The sequence below is a fragment of the Gallinula chloropus genome (assembly GCF_964237585.1).
Source record: "Gallinula chloropus genome assembly, chromosome: 3".
NCBI lineage: Eukaryota > Metazoa > Chordata > Aves > Gruiformes > Rallidae > Gallinula > Gallinula chloropus.
Window position 1 is genome coordinate 106,549,304 of NC_140087.1, and position 11,699 is coordinate 106,561,002.

At 45.3% G+C, this 11,699-nt stretch overlaps 1 protein-coding gene across 1 annotated transcript; it reads right to left on the reverse strand.

Annotated features, from left to right (window-relative positions):
- Positions 1 to 2,862: 2,862 nt before the first annotated feature.
- ITGB1BP1 (integrin subunit beta 1 binding protein 1) lies at positions 2,863 to 8,490 on the reverse strand. The gene is made up of 4 exons (XM_084261860.1): positions 8,397 to 8,490; positions 6,947 to 7,039; positions 3,960 to 4,109; positions 2,863 to 3,241 (listed from the first exon to the last, which is right to left on the reverse strand). The coding sequence occupies exons 2-4, from the start codon at positions 6,992 to 6,994 to the stop codon at positions 3,170 to 3,172; spliced, it is 270 nt and encodes an 89-aa protein (XP_084117986.1). The 5' UTR covers positions 6,995 to 7,039; positions 8,397 to 8,490; the 3' UTR covers positions 2,863 to 3,169.
- Positions 8,491 to 11,699: the final 3,209 nt, after the last annotated feature.

Genomic DNA, 11,699 nt, shown 5'->3' on the forward strand with positions numbered 1-11,699 from the left:
AATTGCTACTGATACATGAAGACATTTCTCATTTCCAGCAGTCACAGAAATCAGTTTTGCTCTCTTTCATTTCATCTGCCGACCTGCAGACACCTTGCCAGAGCACTGCCCAAGTCCCAGGTACTGTAGTTACTTTTTTATCGCCATCGGCTGATGCTGGGACTCTGAACACTTTTTTTCCTATGTGGAAACCTCTCACGAGCAGTTGATGCTTGAAAAAAAAACCACTCCAATTCTTCCTGTATTTTTTAAGGTGAACTGAAAAGCTTTAACAATCAGATCCCATGTGAGTGTGTGAACATCGCATCATCATCACTGTTCTTTTCAATCAGTTTGCTGTGATTTCTTCTCCCTCCTGTTCCATGGCAACGCCACAGCTCCAGTGTTGCTTCCCCAGTCCAGGGCTTTGTGTGCATCTGACAGGGCAGTGACTTTACCCGGGTCTTGGTCCCGTTTGAAGTGGTGGAACCAACAGGTGTGAGCTGCTGCCTAGTGCTGAATGGGACTCACTGGGCATCGTGCTGTACTGGCTGTCATCCAGCATGTCAGCTGTCACGGGAGAAGTTCCTTTGCTCGGGTGTCTTTGGCCAGGTAAAAGGGAAAAGGATTTCAGTTTGCCACAGGAGAAACTTCTTTCTTTCAGAATGGATGTAGATACTTGCTTAAAGTTACCTGAAATCTGTGTTAGTCGTTTGAACTTCCTAGTTCTGATTCTGTGAGCTTGAGACCGTTTCATTTCTCTATGCTGCACGTGTGTACAACCTGGTTTTTGAATGTTCTTTATGTCCTTTACATCCATTTTGGTCATTTAACGTGACTACTGCTGGTTAATTACACTATGGCAATATTAACGAGTTACGATGTTAACTCGAGGATGTGAAAACTGCACTTCCTGAACTGTACCTAACTCTGATGATGGATTGCAGAGTGTTTCTTACGCTTCTCTCGTTTTAGTGTTTAGACTTTGGGTTTAAATTCTGGAATTTTCTTAGATCATTCAGCAGCGTGTTCACAGAAGGGTTTGGTGGAACACTTAGCTAATCCTAATTACCCTTGGTCAGTAAGGTATCCATCACCTCACTACTACGCTAACGTTCTGTTCTATAGAATTTGTGTGCCACTACCTTGCAAACGACGATCGTTTGCTCGCTCACTCTGTATTTATATAATATACCCCCATATATGGTAGCTACACTGTCGTTAAACTCGTTTTACTAATTTGTGAACAAAGGCCAGGCCATGGGCGGTTCCCAGTTGGTTGATGGAATAGAAAACACCGGTACAGATCTGGGGTCGTTTTGATGCTTATATATTGTGAAGCTGTACTGGTTTTTGCTTATGCTACAGGAAACAGCTGGTGGCATAGGGTCAGAGAAAGCAATGTCTAGGTCACATTGGCTGTGATCACATCTCGTGAGTCCCGCATCTCTGGATTTATTCAGAGAACTTTGAGTTTCTGAGAGAGTTTCTGAGGTGTCTGAACCGGCCGCTCCGTCTCGAAGGGGTGGGAAGCAGGCGGCCGCCCTCGTACACGCTCACCCGGAGGGAAACCCCGTTGCATTAGTGCTGGAAGAGCAACACTGATCCTACCTTGTCTTGCCTTTCCTCAATGGTACAGGTGGCTGGTCGCCTCTCCGCCGTGGCGGGCGCAGCCACGCATACGCCACGCTTTCGGTGTCTCGATGCTGTTGCTGCAGAATAAATTGGGGAACGAACTGGAATGTTTCAAGATATTTTTGTTGCAAGTTTTGAAGCAAATTAGTCCGTATTTTCAAAGTTCCCAGTGAGACGATAGAGGAATAGTTTAGCACTAGTTTTATTCACTTACTGATACGTTCAGTTTGCAACACTATTTTGTATGTTTCTATCCCTGATAGAGTCTAGAGAGTAAATGGGCATATTATTTTGCACAGATCTCCTAATGTACAGTATTTTTAACACAGAATCTTATAGTGTATGTAACAACTCGTAAAGTTAAACGATGATGCAAATTTTCCTTGAGTTCCAGAAGAGGAACACACTTTGGAACGTCACCACCCTGTTGGCTGTCGCTTAGGAACCAAGGGGTCTCACAGAACCCTTTGTGCTAGCACTTAACAGTGCTGGCAGATTAAACCTCAAGGACCAATGAAGAGCAGCTAAGCAAAATTTATCCCTAGATTTTCAATATTTCTCCAAGTTTGCTCCTCTGGCAGAGGAAGAAATTCTAGAGCCTGTAGATATCTATTTATAATATAAAATTATGAATTTTAAGTCCAAAATTTTGGCATATTTCATACAACTTTTAAAATCTGATTAAAATAATGATTCCAAAAAAGCTGTTAATAGACGGACTATTAGGTTGCTGTGTTAACTGTTTAAAAGGAGCAAGTGACACTTAAAATGCAGCTTAGAATGCTATGAGATGTATAATATTCAATTCAGTTGTTTTTATTTTGTTTAGTTGCAGAGCAACTGTATATATTGTATAACCTAAAATCAACTCTTATTTTCAATGTCCTGGATGCAGTGATTTATAATTAGAGCATGATTAATAAATTTTACTCTTGTTAACCAGTCAAATGTCTGGAAAAATAAAATTACTTTTAAAATCACCGTGGCTGCTTCTCCTCTGTTACACACGGTGCGGCTTAGGCAACACTCTTGTTTTCAGGGTGTAAAAGGAGGAATGCAAACAAGCAGCACTGGGGCAAAAAATGGTGTATCTCATGGATTGTCCTTGAATGTAGAAACCTAAGATCAAATTAGAGTGTAAAGCACCTACACTCTGCTCCACGTTTTATTCTAACGCCTATGTGAAGACTTAATTCCTGTGTGAAGCCCTGAAGCCTCTGTTAACAAAGCTTTTTTCATACAAAGAGCTAGAAGCAAGTGTCAGTTTTATTTTACATTGCCACAATATTGACATTATTGTACAAAACACGATTTAGGAAAAACAGTTAAATATAAAATTCTGTACTGTCCAAGAAACTGAAGGTGGAATGATTCCTTCAAGTGACATTTGGGGAATGACCAAGTACCATGTGCGAGGTTGCACGGCTGCTCTTTGCACAGCGAGTCTGTTCCAGGTTTGTGTGTAGCTGCAGCCAGTCTGTGGTATCGTGGAGGAGCCCCATTTCCTCCCCATACAAAGGCCTCTTGCGCTCCCGTCACCTGCTGCTGAAGAGGGTCAGGACTTCTCCGACATTAAAACTGAGTCAAAGGCGGTAGATAACACTTTGCAAATAGCTTGTGCTTGTTCCTAAAAAAACAACCACCAAAACACACACACACTAACACTTTCTGAAGAACTTCTGAGAAGTCTCAGAACTCATTTAAAGCTGAACGTGACCTCTATCATTTCTTGGCCAGACACGTATGAAATGGGAGGGGCATGAATGCGATTTAATTTCACTCCTGTGCTCTGCCATGACATGTGGGAAGCTGACTTAAACGAGCTCTTCTGAGAGGAGTCAGAGTTGTTACCTTTCATCATAATGTGACACCACCATCCAGAAGTCAGTTCACATGCTCCCCCAGTGCTACTAAGGGTGTACATCACATCATCTTGACAATGCCCTCTTCCACCCTCCAGAGCAGATCACTTCCCTTGTTTATAAATATGAATACAGGCTCTATTACCAGAGCTGTTGCTCGGTCCCTCCATGCTCTGTCCAGGCTTAAGAGGTTTTTGTCTTTGCAAATACAAATGGAGGATTGTCCTTAGCAGCTACCACAGCACTTCAGCCTGCAAAGAGCTTGCTCAGGCCAATCTTCATTGGCAGTTTGGGGAGACGTAGGTATATTCCCTCAAAGCTGATCCAATGCAGTCAGCAGGGCTTTTCTCCCCTCCTCAACCAACACACATTTATACTCTGTCACCCCACTTCTGCCAAGAAAACCTTCACATGGGCATCGGGGTTTAGATCAAAATCAAAATACTGCTACCCAAGTTCAGTACCATAAATACAAACTCTTACCAAACTATTGCACTGGTACACCCAGAGGCTGCATTCCTCAGAGGCTGCATCTGTTGTCTTCAGTGCCAGTAAGCTTTTTCCTGCTCCCAGCCCATCGTCATAGCAGACCATCCGTACAATGAGATAGAGCGCGTGCCTGTGCAACACGTCCTGCAACCGTGTGGCAAAGAACAGTTACTCTGCAACAGCCATGTCGGTCTTTCACGTGCTTTGATTCTGTCTTCCAATTGATTTACAGGAGAACAGTATTCCTTGGCAAAATTACAGGTTGCTCATTTGAGAGCATAGTTGAGATTCAAACTATTAAGTGGGAGTTTATCACAATTCCAGCTTTAATTTTTGCTTCTATTTTAAAATCACATTCCTATGTGGACTAGGTTCCTGGCCCTGCTCTGACAGCACACATTCATTTCCCAGCTATCCTCCCTTGCCCTCTGCGAGCAGGACAGGTGGTAGGTGCACTCTGTACCTCTGGCACAGAGGAATTTAAAACAGCTTTTGAGTTTGCCTGTATTTTTCCAGTCCCAACTTGGCTCTGGGAAGGCCTCAAGGAAGAGGGCACGGGCAGGGTTCAGTGCTTTGGGGTGGAGGGAGGCTAGCCATATCCATACACATAAGCCATCTCTGGCCAGAGCCCCAACTTGGTCCTGACTTGAGGAGATCTAGTCCAGGAGACACCTCTCTACTGCAGCTACAGTGTTTCACTGTAGTCCTAACAGTTCTAATCTTGGCCATTCCAAAAACGGATTGGTTGATGCCCAGTACAAGGTCTCTGTGGACCTACCTGACACAAAGCCTTTCTTCTTGAGCCATCCTACTCACCCAGTAACAGTCATTGGGTTTATTCTCGTTGTACCATCTCTAGGCTCTTACAACCTCGAGACAGTTTTCTTTTTTGCTACATTTATGACATCAAACACCTTGTCCCCATCAGTAGCTGAAGGGTCTAAAGAAACATCCCCTTCAATAGAGAAGCTGTAAAAATGGACAGTGAGCTTGATGAAACCCTTGAGGGAGAGTCCTTTACCAGAGCTTCTAGGGTCACCTTGCTGAAAAACATCTCTGTGCCTGACGTTCACTCAGCAACAGCTCACAGTTACTCACACCACCACCAACTATCGTACCACACTGACAGCAGCTGGAGCCAAGGTGGAACCTACTGGATCAACCCTCCAGTCTCTGTCTGAAGGACACCATGATTTCACTCCAAATTGCTTGTCACGTTTTAGAGTGACTTGCTTGGAACTTGCTACAGAGCTGATGTACACATGGATTAGCAGTAAAAGATGGAGGCCAGAATCCTCCAGCGTCCCCTGTAAACTCATTTCTGCCCCCCCCCCCCCCCTTCCAGGATTTGGCTGTTGGAGGCTTCTGCAGTCGAGGGAGAATTGCAATGGCAGCTGAACAAACTGCCAGACCTGTACGTATGTACATACAACATAGAAATATAGGCAAATGGAATGTGGAGCAGGCCAGACCCTCAGAGTCTGTAAACACTTCACCTTCGGTTTCTAGGGGATGGAACTGAATCAGTGAATTACCTACCTGTACATACTTCAGTCACTAATGAAATAACTTCTCAAACACTGACTGAAACCCATGAGGAATAACTTTGTATCCTACCATCAGTTTTCTTGCTGGCCTATGAAACAGCTAACTGCCTGACCACCTGCAAAGGTACTGACAGCTCAGAGAACTCTCACCTTTCCCCCCAAGTCTAACAGACTGAATCCTCTGTATGAATGCAGAGAAAGCCTCTCCCTCTGGGAACTCTGGCAAGAGTTAGGTGGACTAACCCACTACAGGGCAAATCATACGTCAACAGTGACAGCCATACAAAAGGCCAGATTTTGGGAAATAGAATGCCATGCATTGAAATGCCAGGGCCAGCCAGCTTCATCACAGAAGGCTTTATCAGCTCGGGCATGCTTTCAGCTTGAAACCAGAAGAACAATGGAGAAAAGTCTCAAGATTACTGATGTCATCTTTATCAAAGTACAGAGGAATTTAACTAATAGTGCAACCTACGTTCTTAGGGAGAATTAAGAATGTAAGAGAACAGCAAAAACAGAACCCAAAAGAATTCCAGGTTTGAGTAACAACTAACATGTTTCCTCCCAAGGCATTAGAACCTAGTGCTTTACTTTCTGAAGGCACCAAAGGAAACTTTTTGGCTGTCTTTGGAGTGTTCAGCCATTGAGCAATGCTATTCGCTGTCCTCATACTCGAGGCTTTTCTGAGCAGGCACTGCTGGTGCACTGATGGGTCATGATTTTGTAAGGCCAAGTATTTATGGTATCTGGGCCTCTGAGGGCAACCAGAAGGAAACCACGTGGCTGCAATACAAAGCCTCACAATGACAACTGGAGAGCCCTGGGGAAAAGACTGAAGTTTTATTTTTAGCAGAAAAGCAACTTGAAGTGCACTAAAGGAAAATAACTGCATGTAGGAAGTGATGCAAACAAAAATAGGCTCAGTGGATAAAGCAGAAGCGTTAATGCTGCAGTGAACTCACTTTTGGGTTAGGAGTGCAAGGCTGGCACTTTAAAGAGGAAGGACAATTCAGGTATTCCTGACAAAAACATCCCTTGTTTCTTCCTCTCCACACCAACACCAGCAGGAGTGCATTACTAACTCAAGCTGAGGAACCTATGGTCTCGGCCTCTGCAGTCGTGCTACTTCTCCACGACAGGACAGCAGGACAGGCACAGAGAAAGGAAGATGTGCTCAACGAGCATAAAGGCTTGCCTGCCTTTTGCCTGGTTCTCTGTCTCAAACAGATTTTTGTCATAAACCCAGCCAATCCAACCAGGAAAAGAGAGCGCCCTGAGGAGATACAAGAAGCATGGCTGCTGTGAGAACTTCTTTGTTTCACTTTTGCTTAAAACCAGAAGTGACATTTTGGTCAGACAGATCGCCTTTCAGAGCGGTAACCGAAAGCACTTTTCAACTCTCACCAAAGGGACAGTTTGCTGTGAGTCACTTACATACTGATCAGATGTTGACACTTTAATGCCGTATTTGGACACTCCCATAATAAACTCCTCTTCACCTGGAACAAAAGGTAACTTCCCATCTTGCTTTGGGGGGAAAACAGAACAAAGGCCTTTAGTGCAGAATGAAGAGCATGAACAACAAAGACACAGAATCACAGACAGGTCAGGGTTGGCAGGGACCTCTGGAGATCATCTAGTCCAAGGCAGGATGATCTAGAGCAGGCTGCACAGGACAGTGTCCAGGTGGGTTTTGAGTGTCTCCAGAGAAGGAGACTCCACAGCCTCTCTGGGCAGCCTGTCCCAGTGCTCTGTCACCCTCACAGTGAAGTTTTTCCTTATGTTCAGACAGAACTTCCTGTGTTCCAGTTTGTGCCCGCTGCCCCTTGTCCTGTCACTGGGCACCACTGAGAAGAGTCTGGCCCCTTCTTCTATACATCCACCCTTTAGATATTTATAGGTGTTGATCTGATCCCTTCTCAGTCTTCTCTTCCCCAGGCTAAACAGCCCCAGCTCTCTCCTTTCCCCATTAGGGAAATGCTCCAGTCCCCTCACCATTCTTGTCACACTCCACTGGACTCTCTCCAGCAGTTTCCTGTCTTTCTTGAACTGGGGAGCCCAGAATTGGACACAGAACTCCAGGTGAGGCCTCACCAGGGCAAAGCAGAGGGGGAAGAGAACCTCCCTCGACCTGCTGGCCTTGCTCTTCTTCATGCACCCCAGGGAAGTGCGTAATAGAAAATGTGTTGGTGCATTTCAGTCCACTGAATCAGCAACATCACCAACCCTGCTCATACCTTGCTCAGCCTGCCTGCCACGCTTACACTTGTCCAATCTCTTAAGATTATGTGAAATATATTCAGGGAAGGGTCAGACTGGACATTGGGAAGCATTTTGTTTGGGAGAGACTGGTCAAACACTGGAACAGGCTTCCCAGAGAGCTGGTCAATGCCCCTAGGCTGTCAGTGTTAAAAGAGGCATTTGGAGATTGTCCTGAACAACACACTTGAACTTTGCTCAGCCCTGAAGTGGTCAGGCAGTTGGACTGGGTGATCATTGTAGGTCCCTTCCAACTGTTTGTAAGCAGAAATTTGACATTTTCCTCCCCAGGAAAACTTCTATGGTACCAAGGAAATCTGGAGGAGAGAGTCTTTGCTAGATACTACTCCTAACAGTGCTGAGGACTATATTAAACTTTCAGCTGGGATACTTGCTCAGTAATGACTCATGAGCCTGTCTCTTCATGGGTGCATCTTTACCAGTTCCTCAATAGGATGGAATTGAGTGTGACAGCTTCTGAGATTCCCAGGTTCATGTTTTTTTTTAAAGCAAGCTACTTCAGCAAATCTAAAATTTACAGTGATGTCAGATCACATGACAGTACGAAAGAAATACAGGTCAGTTGTTCTGACATTGTTGGCAGTGGCTGTTGTAACCCCCTTACCTGTGCAACATCTATGTAGTTTATCAAGTCCAACGGCCCTTCGAGACTTTTGCTTTCGTTGTGCTTCAGTTTTTCGATGGCACCAACGTATTTAACTCTGAACTCTGCACATGTATCAGAATTGCTATTGCTCTGTCCTGCAACAAAATAAAACAAAGCAATCCTGAAGAATTCCAGAACAGTAATACTATTGCAATTGGTTTTAACAGAGCTAACGTACTCAACTCCCTAACCTTTGCAGACTTTCATCAAACGTTTAACCTTACTGCAGGATATAAGTCCTCTCTTTAATAAGCTGTCCTGGGTTGCTTTAAAACAGCCCTTGGTAAAAGCAAGAGTTTCATATGAATCTATGATACAGCACTGTTTGCACTAATTAAAATTTGAAGTTAGCAACCTTAAATTAGAAAACAGAGAAAAGCCAATTCTACTTTAATTTTTTAACTGTTTGGTCCAACAGCAAAAGTGCTTTAATCTGGTGAGCAAGAACAAGTAAAATCAAATCAATTTCCTTTGTTTCAGAGCAAAGGTAAACTTGAAAAACACATGAAACAGCTTCTAGAAAGTTACACCCCTTTTACACTGTGTAACAGACTGGTAACACAACTAAGTTGTTCTTACTCTGACACGACACTTTAAAATCAGTGACATAATCCCAGATGAAGCATTAATAGTGGTTTACAAGACAGAGCTATACAGGCTAACAGATTTAGTCACAATTATTGAGAATACTTATTTGAACCTTCTCCATTTTCTGCTCTTTGATACTAACACACATCCAGTTCATCCTGCTGGGTGCACATCTGCTCACCCTCTGATTACATACCTGAGCTTTTCGTGGAGTCTGTATCTAGACTAGCCACAGTACTAGACCTGGAAAGTCCCCCAAGACTGGAATCTACAGACTAAGAAAAAAAATCAGTGTCATCAGAAAGTTACTGAGAAAATATGAACAATTCACTTATAAACACTCTGCCTCAACTCCTTTTAAAAACAAAACACAACAAACTAGTATTTATGTTCTAATTACTTAAGCAGCACTGCAAATTGGGGAGGTAAAAAACCAAACACCTATTTCTTTCCTGAAGTTATCTCTCTGCCTCAATGTAGATTAGACTGATATAAATGCAGCAGGAACCCTTGAGAAGCTCACAAATATTTTGAAAGGAGGAGGAAATAAAAGAAAAAGAGAAAATGAACCTTAAGGTTTTGTCCAGACTTTTCTGGTACTGCATCTTAACTTGAAGAAATTGACAACTACATGCTTGTCACCAATGCTTGAAATAACATAGCAGTGCAAGGGGAGTGAAACGGCACCTTGGAAAATCCAGAACATTCAACAGATCATTCCAAAACCTATCAGACAAAATGGACACATTATTCAAAACGAAGAATACTTTGCAGCGATACTGAGTAACCAACTAGCACTGAAGGATAAATTCATTCCTGCTAACTAGCACCTGGAGCCTTAAATATAGTATTTATCACTACAGAACAAACATACTTTTTCCTCCAAACCCTACTGTGTGCTGCTAGAAGCTGTCACGTTTGTGGGCTTCACCAGGGAAGCAATCGAGCAGTCATCTTGGAATACAACAGCTTTAAACCTGATAGGTTTTTTGAGCTGTCATAAAAAACCCTCAGGAATGGTAGAAGGAGAAGGTTCTCCTTGGGGAAAATGGCATTTCATGGAACCACTGAACGTCAACTTGCATCAAATGGAAGTGCTTCCATCAACAGAGTCTATACCACAGCTTACCTTGCTTTTAGTGCTGATCTCACTGCTTTGTGAGCTGCTGCTGCTGTGACGTTTTTTGCCTTTTCTAAACATGTTTTCATAATTGGATCAAGGAAGATTTCCTAGGTAGGAAAGAAAAAATTAAAGCTGTCAGATCATCAAGGGAAGGAGCTCCTGGCAAACATCAGAGTGCCTGTGTTCAACATGGACAAGAATTGGAAACCAGTAAGCTAGTGACCCAAAAACCAGAAGTGAGAACCTTCCCCTGGTGGTCTTCACCGGTGGCTGGGGAAAGCCCCTCAAGCTCTTTGCTAAAACTTTCCTAACCACCTAATTCATCAGAAAATGCTGCTGCCTAACTTACAAGGCTGCTGCAAAGGTCAGCTTCTAATGCACGTAAGCACATATATTTAGAAACAAAACAAAATCTATATTCCCACTTAAAAGCATTAGATGATTATTTGTAACTACAATCCCAGTGCCCTACAAAGTGCATCCAATGCAATCCCTGCTCAAAATGTATACTCCCATTAAAAAAAACCCCAAACATCAAACACAACAAAGCCCTACTAACCCTACTTCTGAGGAACTAATGATTGCAACACTGCTAGGAGCAACCATTACTGCTTAACATGTTCCTGAAAATGAAAGCAAAAAGCATGCTACATTTACTGCCCTAGAACTCAGTTACTGGAAGTTCTGAGAGTATCTCAGAAGTTACTACTTCAATTCTTTGCTTAGCACTTGGCTGGCCAGTGTCAAGAAGCAGGATGCTTGGCTCCTCGTCAGGGAGAGCCGTCACCGCCTCTCCCAGCTTCAGAGAAAAGTAATTACAAAGCTTTGGAAACGCTGAGCAGGTGGACAGCAGAGGACAAAGGAGGAGGACAGCCTACTGAAGACAGCTCACGCTGCAGAAAAGAAGGGAAGACGCACAAAAAGGAGCCTCCATCTGTGAGGCGGTGCTGGGTTACAGACCCCAGGCTGCCGCGGGGTTTGCCACCAAGCAAACGCTCGGCCCCCGGCAGACCACAAGCCCCCCTCCCTCAGTGACAAGGGGTGCAGCAAGGCACCCGCGCCCCTCGGAGCTCCCTGCAGCCCCCCGCAGCCTCTCCCTCACAGCAGCCGCTGCCAGGGCACAACCGGCTCTGCCCACTCCGTCCGTGGCCTCCGAGGAAGCCACAGCCTAACACCGGCTGCTCCGCGAGCCTGGCGAACGCGCCGGGTGATTACGGCGCTGCCAGCAGCCCCGTGCCCAGCGCACGCGTCTCCTGCGCCTTCCCCACCGCAGCGCGGGGAGCGCCGTTCCGCCCGGAGCCGGGGCTGCGCGGCGGGGCGCGGCCAGGCCGGGCTGTACCGCACCCCCCGTCCTGCGTGTCTTCCCGTCGCCACCTCCAGCCCCGAGCGCTCCGGTGACAGGCGGCAGAGCGGCACCCGCACTCGTACAGAACGGCGGGACCGGGGGAGGGCGGGAGCGCGGCCCCCGCCTCAGCACCGAGCGCCGGTCTGGCTCCCCCGGCCGGGCGCCCCTCTGCCGCCTGCCCTCGCTTCCCGGGACGCCTGACACC